This window comes from Manis javanica, chromosome 2, assembly GCF_040802235.1.
Source record: "Manis javanica isolate MJ-LG chromosome 2, MJ_LKY, whole genome shotgun sequence".
NCBI lineage: Eukaryota > Metazoa > Chordata > Mammalia > Pholidota > Manidae > Manis > Manis javanica.
The window spans coordinates 79,947,881-79,960,450 of NC_133157.1; the positions used below are offsets into that span (position 1 = coordinate 79,947,881).

At 36.0% G+C, this 12,570-nt stretch overlaps 1 protein-coding gene across 9 annotated transcripts in view; it reads right to left on the minus strand.

Moving 5' to 3' along the window:
• Positions 1-12,570, minus strand: part of KIF27 (kinesin family member 27) — a 127,826-nt gene that overhangs the window by 83,278 nt on the left and 31,978 nt on the right. For 8 of the 9 annotated variants that reach the window (XM_073228717.1, XM_073228719.1, XM_073228713.1 and 5 more), the window contains one exon: positions 3,782-3,988. In XM_073228717.1, coding sequence (XP_073084818.1) covers positions 3,782-3,988 — 207 coding nt within the window. The remainder of the gene's footprint in view (positions 1-3,781; positions 3,989-12,570) is intronic. The other variant, XM_073228718.1, reaches the window with a different exon arrangement.

Below are 12,570 nucleotides of genomic sequence, written 5' to 3' on the forward strand. Positions count from 1 at the left end.
CGGAATTCAGCAAAGTTGCAGGATACAAAATTAACACACAGAAATCTGTGGCTTTCCTATACACTAACAATGAACTAATACAAAGAGAAATCAGGAAAATAATTCCATTCACAATAGCATAAAAAAAAAAACCTAGGAATAAATATAACCAAGGAAGTGAAAGACCTATACCCTGAACACTATAAGACACTCTTAAGAGAAATTAAAGAAGACACTAACAAATGAAAACCCATCCCATGCTCCTGGCTAGGAAGAATTAATATCATCAAAATGGCCATCCTGCCCAAAGCAATATACAGATTCAGTGCAATCCCTATCAAATTACCAACAGCATTCTTCAACGAACTGGAATGAACAGTTCTAAAATTCATATGGAACCACCAAAGACCCCGAATAGCCAAAGCAATCCTGAGATGGAAGAATAAAGTGGGGGGATCTCACTCCCCAACTTCAAGCTCTACTACAAAGCCACAGTAATCAAGACAATCTGTTACTGGCACAAGAACAGAGTCACAGACCAGTGGAACAGAACAGAGACTCCAAATATTAACCCAAACATATGTGGTCAATTAATATTCTATAAAAGAGCCATGGACATACAATGGGGAAATGACAGTCTCTTCACCAGATGGTGCTGGCAAAACTGGACAGCTACACATAAGAGAATGAAACTGGATCACTTTCTAACCCCATACACAAAAGTAAATTCAAAATGGATCAAAGACCTGAATGTAAGTCATGAAACCATAAAACTTAGAAAAAAACATAGGTAAAAGTCTCTTAGACATAAACATGATCGACATCTTCATGAACATATCTCCCCGGGCAAGGGAAACAAAAGCAAAAATGAACAAACAGGACTATATCAAGCTGAAAAGCTTCTGTACAGCAAAGGACACCACCAATAAAACAAAAAGGTATCTTACAGTAAGGGAGAATATATTCATAAATGAGAGATCCGATAAAGGGCTGACATCCAAAATATGTAAAGAGCTCACACACCTCAACAAACAAAAAGCAAACAATCCAATTTAAAAATGGGCAGAGGAGCTGAATAGACAGTTCTCTAAAGAAGAAATTCAGATGGCCAACAAACACATGAAAAGATGCTCCACATCACTAATCATCAGAGAAATGCAAATTAAAACCACAATGAGATATCACCTCACACCAGTAAGGATGGCCAACATCCAAAAGACAAACAACAACAAATGTTGGCGAGGTTTTGGAGAAAAGGGAACCCTCCTACACTGCTGGTGGGAATTAGTTCAACCATTGTGGAAAGCAGTATGGAGGTTCCTCAAAATGCTCAAAATAGAAATACCATTTGACCCAGGAATCCCACTTCTAGGAATTTACCCTAAGAATACAGCAGCCCAGTTTGAAAAAGACAGATGCACCCCTATGTTTATCACAGCACTATTTACAATAGCCAAGAAATGGAAGCAACCTAAGTGTCCATCAGTAGATGAATGGATAAAGAAGATGTGGTACATATACACAATGGAATATTATTCAGCCACAAGAAGAAAACAAAACCATTGGCAACAACATGGATGGAGCTAGAGGGTATTATGCTCAGTGGAATAAGCCAGGCGGAAAAGACAAGTACCAAATGATTTCATTCATATGTGGAGTATAAGAACAAAGAAAAACTGAAGGAACAAAACAGCAGCAGAAACACAGAACCCAAGAATGGACTAACAGTTACCAAAGGGAAAGGGACTGAGGAGGATGGGTGAGAAGAGAGGGATAAGGGTGGAGAAAAAGAAAGGGGGCATTACGATCAGCATGTATAATATGGGGGGGGCACTGGAAGGGCTATGCAACACAGAGAAGACAAGTAGTGATTCTACAGCATCTTACTACACTGATGGACACTGACTGTAATGGGGTTTGTGGGGAGTACTTGGTGAAGGGGGGAGCCTAGTAAACATAATGTTCTTCATGTAATTGTAGATTAATGATATCAAAATAAAAATTTTTAAATGAGAAAAAAAAAGAGCCTCAGTAAATTCAAAAAGACTTAAATTGTACCAACCAGCTTCTTAGGCCACAAAGGTATGAAACTAGAAATAAATTATGCAAAGAAAATGAAAAGACCACAAACACATGGAGGCTTAACAACATACTCCTAAATAATCAATGGACCAATGACCAAATAAAAAGAGAGATCAAGCAATATATGGAGACAAACAACAATAATAATTTAACATGGCAAAATGTGTGTGATGCAGCGAAGGCCATATTAGGAAGTGTATTGCAATACTGGCCTACCTCAGGAAAGAACAACAATCCCATATGAACAATGGAATACTATTCAGCTATAAGAAAGAAACAAATCCTACCACTTGCAACAACATGGATGGAATTGTAGGATATTATGCTCAGTGAAATAAGCCAGGTGGAGAAAGACAAGTACCAAACGATTTCCCTCATTTGTGGAGTATAACAACAAAGCAAAACTGAAGGAACAAAACAGCAGCAGACACACAGACTCCAAGAAGGGACTAGCGGTTACCAAAGGGGAGGAGTGTGGGAGTGCAGGTGGGGAGAGAGGGAGAAGGGGCTTGAGGGGTATTATGATTAGCACACATGGTGCGGGGGGATCAGGGGGAAGACAGTGTAGCACAGAGAAGGCAAATAGTGACTCTGTGGCATCTTACTACTCTGATGGACAGTGACTGCAATGGGGTATGGGGGTGGGGCTTGATAATATGGGGAATATAGTAACCACATTGTTTTTCATGTGAAACCTTCATAATAGTGCCTATCAATAATACTTTAATATAAAAAGAAAGAAAGAAAGAAAAAAGAAAAGGAAGGCCCTTCTGTGAGCCCTTATGTGAGGGTAGTCATCCATGGACATGTGTTGAAGATGTGTGGCCGGCAGTTTTGGAGTCATCATCTCATGTATATTCTCTGTATACCCCACATATCCCCCCCTTATGACAGGTAAGAAACCTGGGGTTCACACAGGTCTACTCATATATCCAGGCCTATACAATAGAGTACAATAGAGCTTGTGTTCTTAACCACGCTCGTCTGGATGCAAAAGCCTATGATGCCTCTCCTATTTCTTATCCCTTTGCCTGTAATCCTCACAGAGACCTCACACAAATCATTTCCTTTCATAAAATGAATAAATAGAAACTGAAGTTCAATAATCTTCTAAATTTTTTTACAGTAGGGATTCCTTGATCATCTTTCAAGAGAAATCTGTCTGCATATATATTTATTACCCACACATATCTTTCTAAATAAAAAAAATAAAAACAAAACTTTATACTGATCTTTATGAAGTCTTGCAAATGTCAGTTTGGCAAGGCTGAACATTACATAAAGGTCATTTTGAAAATCATAAGACAGACCAAGTAAGTCAAAATAAATACCCTCTAACCTCATCTCAACTTGGTGTGGTTAAATAAAGAAAAAAAATTCATGAAGCTATCAGACTTGGTCATGTCTCCAGTCAAGACTTAGTGACATCTTAGTTAAGACTCCGTTTAACTAATACCCCTCCATCATGAAAATATGGTTGCAAAGGATGGCTTTCCTCCTTGATGAATGCAGACATTTTCTTTAACTACTCATTCCAAATACAATCATATATTCTCTCATTTATTTTTTATGAAAAAGCAGCATGATCAAAAGAAAGAGTATACATGATAGGCCATAAAACTAAACAGTTTGTTGAGCCTGTACAAATAGACTGTGATATTGTATTATATGTAATATTTTAAAAATCTCAAAATAAGAAAGATTACTGTTTAGACTTTACCTTTCTGGAATCTGATCTTGCTGAAGGATAAATACAATATCCCAAACGTGCATCAAATGGTACTGTATATGGTCTCTTTTCAGGTATCCTGGTATCGGGCCCATCTCCACAAGTTTCTTTAGCTGAAGAAGTCATTGACAGGTTATGTTTTGTTTGTTCTTCACTCAGTTGTTCCACAAGAAGTTGTTGTTCTATTACTTTTTCATTCTTTGTAGAAGAGGAGAATTTTAAAAATAGAGGATCTAAGTACATGTGTAAATAATGATTTATTTTTATAGGCTGTTCATTGACCAAAATTACAACTACCTTAACAGTACAGAAAAACCTCATTTACCCACAGACTAGTTTTCTGGGATTTACAAGCATCTTAGACTGTTCTGAATGGTAAGATCACTTGAACAGTTAAGGGGTAACAAACACAGTCTAGAGAATTAAATGCTACCAACACTGATTGTTTGATGTGCTAACCTGAAGCACTCTGATTAGCAGATCTTCACAGAAGTTTGAACGTACTGAATGAAACCCAAGAAGTAACAAAAGAAGAGAAAGTTGAAAAGTGGAGAAAGAATTGCAAATAGCAGAGGCAGCAGCCTCTGTGGCAGCAAAGGGGACAGAAAAGGTGGAATTATATGTACAGTAAAGTCAGAGTATTCAGTGAAGAAAGCCAAAACGACAAAAAGATAGAAGAAAGATAGGCAACAAATAGAGCTGAGAGAACAAAGAACTTTGTACATCAAACGCAGAACCAATTATGTACCAGGAATGAGTGTGTGCGTGTGAGTGTGTGTGTGTGGAGGGGGTAGCTTTCTACGTATCTTCTAAAGAAAAACTTTGAAGTATATCCAATCCAGAAAGCTCCAACTTGGATCTTTGTTTTATAAGCAAAAATTACGTAAACAAGAAATTATCAGTCACCTTAATATTTCACAGGTGCACAACATTCAAATAGGAAAAAATTAATAAAGTTTCACTTTGTTAATGCAGAACTAAAAAAATGCGACCATATTAAAGATTCACACATACAGATAATTAAAATACATGACATCAATGCATGTAAGGTGAGGGTATTAAATGGAGTTTTTATACTGGGAAAAGGGTGAAAATACCAATTAATATTAGACTTTATTAAGTCAAGGGTGCATGGTATACTCTCTAGGAATAACCACTAAATAGAAGTGAAAGTAGAGGTCCTAGCCACAGCAATCAGACAAAACAAAGAAATACAAGGAATCCAGACTGGTAAAGAAGAAGTCAAACTGTCATTATATGCAGACAACATGATATTGTACATGAAAAACCCTAAAGACTCCACTCCAAAACTACTAGAACTAATACTGGAATTCAGCAGAGCAGAAAGAGAAATCAGGAAAATAATTCCATTCACAATTGCATCAAAAAGAATAAAATACATAGGAATAAACCTAAACAAGGAGGTGAAAGACCTATACCATGAAAACTACAAGACACTCTAAAGAGAAACTAAAGAGGACACTAACAAATGGAAACTCATCCCATGCTCTTGGGTAGGAAGAATTAATATTGTCAAAATGGCCATCCTGCTGAAAGCAATTGACAGATTCAGTGAAATCCCTATCAAATTACCAAAAGCATTCTTCAAAGAACTGGAATGAATAGTTCTAAAATTCATGTGGAACCACTGAAGACCATGAATAGCCAAAGCAATCCTGAGAAGGAAGAATAAAGTGGGGGGGAACTCGCTCCCCAACTTCAAGCTTGACTACAAAGCCACAGTAATCAAGACAATTTGGTACTGGCACAAGAACAGAGCCACAGACCAGTGGAACAGAACAGAGACTCCAAACATTAACCCAAACATATATGGTCAATCAATATTCGATAAAAGAGCCATGGACATACAATGGGGAAATGACAGTCTCCTCACCAGATGGTGCTGGCAAAACTGGACAGCTACACATAAGAGAATGAAACTGGATCACTGTCTAACCCCATACACAAAAGTAAATTCAAAATGGATCAAAGACCTGAATGTAAGTCATGAAACCGTAAAACTCTTAGAAAAAAACATAGGTAAAAATCTCTTAGACATAAACATTACCGACTTCTTCATGAACATATCTCCCTGGGCAAGGGAAACAAAAGCAAAAATGAACAAACAGGACTATATCAAGCTGAAAAGCTTCTGTACAGCAAAGGACACCATCAATAGAACAAAAAGGTATCCTAGAGTATGGGAGAACATATTCATAAATGACAGATCCGATAAAGGATTGACATCCAAAATATATAAAGAGCTCACACACCTCAACAAACAAAAAGCAAATAATCCAATTAAAAAATGGGCAGAGGACCTGAACAGACAGTTCTCCAAAGAAGAAATTCAGATGGCCAACAGACACATGAAAAGATGCTCCACATCACTAATCATCAGAGAAATGCAAATTAAAACCACAATGAGATATCACCTCACACCAGTAAGGATGGCCAACATCCAAAAGACAAACAACAACAAATGTTGGCGAGGTTTTGGAGAAAAGGGAACCCTCCTACACTGCTGGTGGGAATTAGTTCAACCATTGTGGAAAGCAGTATGGAGGTTCCTCAAAAAGCTCAAAATAGAAATACCATTTGACCCAGGAATCCCACTTCTAGGAATTTACCCTAAGAATGCAGCAGCCCAGTTTGAAAAAGACAGATGCACCCCTATGTTTATCACAGCACTATTTACAATAGCCAAGAAATGGAAGCAACCTAAGTGTCCATCAGTAGATGAATGGATAAAGAAGATGTGGTACATATACACAATGGAATATTATTCAGCCACAAGAAGAAAACAAATCCTGCCATTTGCAACAACATGGATGGAGCTAGAGGGTATTATGCTCAGTGAAATAAGCCAGGCAGAGAGAGACAAGTAGCAAATGATTTCACTCATATGTGGAGTATAAGAACAGGGAAAAAACTGAAGGAACAAAACAGCAGCAGAAACACAGAACCCAAGAATGGACTAACAGTTACCAAAGGGAAAGGGACTGGGGAGAATGGGTGGGAAGGGAGGGATAAGGTGGGGGGGGGAAGAAAGGGGACATAACTATTAGCATGTATAATGTGGGGTGGGGGCACGGGAGGGCTGTGCAACACAGAGAAGACAAATAGTTATTCTACAGCCTCTTACTACGCTGAAGGACAGTGACTGTAATGGGGTTTGTGGGGTAGACTTGATGATGGGGGGAGTCTAGTTAACATAATGTTCCTCATGTAATTGTAGATTAATGATACAAAAAAAAATAAAAAATAAAAAATAAGTGAAAGTACAACTTCTGCGCTAGCGAAGTAAAAATAGAAAAATAAAAAATACACAGTGCAAAAGAAGGTAAGAAAGGATGGAAGATAGAACATAGAGCAGGTAGGATAAGAAAAAAGCACAATGGTGGGATTATAACCAAAATATACTAGTAATTATGTTAAACTCATAAATGAAGTAATCCAATTAAAAGATAAGAATTGTCAGAGGATTGTAAAATTATTTAACCTGTTACCTACAACACAACCACAATCCACACAGAAAGATTAAAAATAAGACAGAAAAAGAGACACCATGTAAATATTAATCAAAGCTGGTATAGCTATATCAAAGTAGATTTTAAGGCAAAAACTATTAGAAGAAATAAAATGAGATAAAAAGTGATTTTTTTAAAAAAGGTCAATTCACCAGTATGGTCTAACAATTCTTTACTTCTACGTACTTAATAACACAGCTTCAGTATGTATACTGTAAAAACTGTTAGTACTTAATAGAGGTGTAAGACCATTTTGAATCACTGCAGATTTTAACATCATTCTCAGTTACTGATATAACAACCCAAAAAAGTGAGTAAAAACTTAGATTGGTTAATAGTATTAACAGCATCCAATGATTGCAGAATACACACTTTTCAAGCACATCTGTAGTATCTAAAAAACTGGCCTTGTGCTAAGTCACATAGCAAGTTTCAACACTTTAGGACTGTGGCCCACAATGCAATTAAGCTGAAAATTAATAAAGAAGAAATCTCTCCATGTGTTAGAAATAAAATAGCTACATAACACAGAGATCAAAAAAAGAAATCACAATAAAAATTAGGTAATATTTTGAGATGAATGTGGACTGCAGATAAGCTAAGCTTAAGAGGAAATATACAGTTGACCCTTGAACAATGCAGGGGTCAGGGGTGCCACCCACATATACCTTTTGCTTCCCAAAAAACTTAACTACTAAAATAGGTCACTATGGACCAGAAGCCTTACAGATAACATAAACAGTAGTTTGGTACATACTTTGTATGTGACACGTATTATATACTATTTCTTATAATAAAGTAACTCAAGAAAATGATTTTTCAAATTGTCAGAAGTCTTCAAAAAATTTTCCAATATATTTACTGAAAAAATCTGCATGTAGTAGAACCACACAGTCCAAACCTGTGATGTTCAAGAGTCAACTGTATAACTTTAAGTGAATTTATTATAAAAGAAGGCTAAAAATCAATGGACTAATAAGCATCCACCTAAAGAATTTAAAAAGATAGCATAAAATCTCCCCACCAAAAAAAAAAAAACAGAAAAAATTAAGAAAGGGCAGAAATTAATGAAATAATAAACAAACATATACTAGAGAAGATAAAGTTCTAGCATTGCCTCTCAGAGGAAACTAATAAATTGATAAACCCCTGGCGAAGTTGATCAAGAAAAAAAAGAGAGGACACAACAACCAACCAAGAATGAAAATGGGGATATCAAAGACTTGAAAGCAATCAGAGGCTATTATAAATGTATCCTCACAAATACAAAAACAGTGGTCAGATTCTTAAAAAAAAAACCTTATCAACAGAGGGGCAAAAAGATATGAATGAATTTATAGTCAAAATGTTCCCACAGATTGTATATAATTGTTGAATCACTACATTGTATACATGAAACCAATATGCTATTGTATTTCAACTAAACTTCAATTAAAAACAAAACATTCCAGTCCCAAGTATTCTATAGGTGAATTCAACCAAACATTTAAGAAGAAATAACATTGATTTTTCAAAGACTCTACCAAAGTCAAGAAAAATAGGGAACACTACCTAACCTATATTGTTACAATATCTGATGAGAATATTTTGAGAAAGGAAAATATAGGCCAATCTCATATGTAAATATAGATGCTAAGATCTGGAACAAAATAGTAACAAACCAAATCAAGGACATTTATAGGAAAGAGGTAACATAGCAGACCTGACTGCTTCCTTCTGACCTGCTTTTGAGGTTGTCCATAGGTTGGTGTCTGGGAACTTGGATTCTGAGAGGGTTCCCAAAACCCTAATTGATGAGAGGGCTCACTGGGATCAAACTGTTTGTACAGACAATATATGCTTTATGTTGAACACCTGCTTTCCTTCCGATAGATGGAATTTTGGTACATGCTGAGCAGAGTATGCCTTCATGACTAGCCCTCAATAAAAACTGATGGCACTGAGTCTCTCTGGTAGACATTTCACATGTGCTGTCACGATCATTGCTGGGTGGGTTAAGCACATCCATGTGACTCTTCTGGGAGACGACTCTTGGACACCTGATTTCCTCCAGACTGTTCTATGTGCCTCTTCCCTATGCTGATCATAGCTCTCCTCACATTCTAATAATTCTTAGCCATGAGCATGACTATATGCTAAGTCCTCCTACTGCATCATCCAACCTGAGAGTGGTCTTGAGGACCCCAAACACAATACATCACAAAAAGGAAAGGGTTTTTTCCCAGAAAGCAAGACTGGCCTTAAATTACAAAAATCAGTCAAGTTAACCACATTAACAGAATAAAAGTGAAAAATAATGATAAAGAAAAATCATTTGATAAAATTCAATATAAATGCATAATAAAAATTCTCAATGAAGAAACTTTCCTTAGTTAAAAGATAAAAAGTACCTACAGCAAATATGATACTTAATAGTGAAATATTTTTCCTCTATGATTTTAAACAAGACAAAGACACTTGCTATCACCATTTATATTCAACATTGTGTTAAAGACCCCAGCCAATGAATAAAGGTAAGAAAAAGAAATAGAAGATAGTGAATATATAAAGGAGAAATAACACAGATGACTCGATTGTAAATGAAAATCTAAAAGAACTTAGATAAAATATGAGAATTAAGAAGTGAATTCAGGTTGCTGGTATAAGATATCAATATAAAAAATCAACACAGTCACAGATACCAATAAACAATCAAATGAAATTTAAAGATTTCATTTATAGTAAAGTAAAAAAAGCCAAGTACCTAGGAATGAATCTAACAAAGAAATACAATATTTCTAGACATGCACTCACACACATACATACACACATGCAGAATCACACACAAAATCATTATTGAAAAAACCAAGACACGTAAGCAAATGGAGGAATATACCATGTTCATGGATCAGAACACTCATAATCAAAAGATGTTGAGTCTTTCCAAATGGATCTATAGACAATGCAATCCCAAACAAAATCACAAGAAGTATTTTTTGTTGCCCTTGACAAGCTAATTCTTGGGAAGTGGGGAGAGAGCAGGCAGCTTACTCTACCAATACCTGACTTATTATGAACCTACCATAAATAAGAAATGCGATATTGGCTTAAATATAGAAAAACCAGTAAGACACAAATAAATCCCAGAAATAAACAATAGATTTATTCATGAATAAACTTTGATACATGACAAAGCACTCAAAACAGTACAGAAAGGATATCTTTTCAATAAATGATGCTGGGACAAATGGATATCTATAAGAGAAAAAAAATGCAATTTGGCCCTTATTTACCCCATACACAAAAGTCAATTCCAGGAGGACTGTAAAGCTAAATATGAAAGGTAAAACAGTAACACTCCTTGAAGATAATATAGAAAGTATCCTCAAGGAAAGGATTGAGAAAAGGAAAGCCTTGTTAAATAGAGTACACACACCATTAACCGTAAAGAAAAGGGTCTTGGATTTGATTACAATACATCTTCTCATCAAAAGACATCACTGAGAGTAAAAAGCAAGCCACAGAGAAAGAAAAATATTTGGAATCATGTAACTGACAAACAGCCCATACCCAGAATACATAATATGTATGAAACTTTTGCAAATTTAAAGACAGTCCAATAGATAAACAAGCAAGAGACTAGAAAAAGCATTTCACAAAAGAAGACATCCAAAGAGCCAAAAACATGAAAAAAATTATCAATTTCACTAGTCATCAGAGAGGTACAATTAAATCCACAATAACATAACACTACATACCTATCAGTGGCATGGAGGTGAGTGGCCCCTGCTCTGGGAACCCATGGACTGAGGCTAGCTTTGAATTTGTCACAGCCTCAGTATGGGACTTTGGACAAGTCCCTTTTTTGGTCTGCTTGGGATCCTCAAGCGACCCAAGCAGTGGACGAGGAATGGATGCATGACCCTGGTAGTGCTTATTACCCTATATGTTTATACGATCTATATGACTTCACTCTTTTATAAAATAAGATAGAATTGTAATTCTCTTAGTTAATATCCTCTTCCACAGGCAATTGATTGCCCATTTGAGAAGCTTATTTCCTAGTCTGCATATTTAAATATGTTTACATATGCTTTACAAACTAGAGTTTAATTGTTTATTATTTATTTAAAAGAGTGTTTGTCATGTTCACAGACTGTTCTTGAGTTTAAAATTTGGAATAAAAAAGGCAATAAAGTCCCTTAAAAGGTATTTATGAGGGGATGGAGTGTTCCTAATTTCGGGAGTTTGGAACCCATGTTCTTAACTACTGTGTTATTCTCTCTTTTGCAGAAAAAAGGAACAGAAAAGGAAGTTTAAAAAACAATGTTTTAAAGATACATATGTGGTGACAAATGACACCAATCATTTCTCTATTTGCTATTTAGTGGTATCAAAAGAGTACTAGTCCTGCAAGATTGCAAACTAAAAGTAGGGAATCCATTTTTTAAAATTGGGAAACACTGTTACGTCTCCTACTTTGAGATGCGTAATATACATCAGCACTTTCAAAGCTCTGAGAAGGCTTGAGATTAAGAAACCTGTTTGCTTTTTGTAGTCTAGCATTCCCCAAAACAATCAGATCATGGTTACCTTTTTCATCTATGGCTGTTAGTATCTTTGGGAAAAGTAATCTAGAGTGCATAATCTAGAGAAGTTCAAATTTAGGTTTTCCAATAGATGAAGAGAGAAAGTTACCACCCACCCCGCCCCTAAACAGTGGGTTCTGTAGGCTTCCAATTCAACATTAGGATAAAGAAAAAGCACTTCCTTTCACCAATTCCTATAGTGTCTCTAAATTCAATCTTTCCATTACCCATACTTCCTATTCTGTCAGTTTCTTATACCAATGAGGAAGGGCCAGGCCTGTTCTATCTAGGAAGAAGGTAGGGCAAGATTGCTGCCTTTTTTAAAAAAATCCATGATTTTAAAAGTAATATTTTAAATGTTTACATTTTAATATCAAAAGCTTTGTAATAGAGAAGAAGTTCGTATAGTGTACTCAGTAGAGACTCTTTGAGCATGGTCCTTAGATACTTTCAGGGTGCCCATGATCCTAAGATGATATTTGCCTTTTTCACCATGTGGAACATTTACACTGATGGTACAAAAGCAAGAGTGGACAAAACTGCTGGTTCCAGTTTTGGATACCAGGATAAAGTACGAATTATAGAAAGTGTCACCAGACTCTACTGCACTCTTCACAGCTATGTACTCACAATACAAACAAATGCCAGTTTCATTTGATCTTGATGAATAAAATTGTTTTAT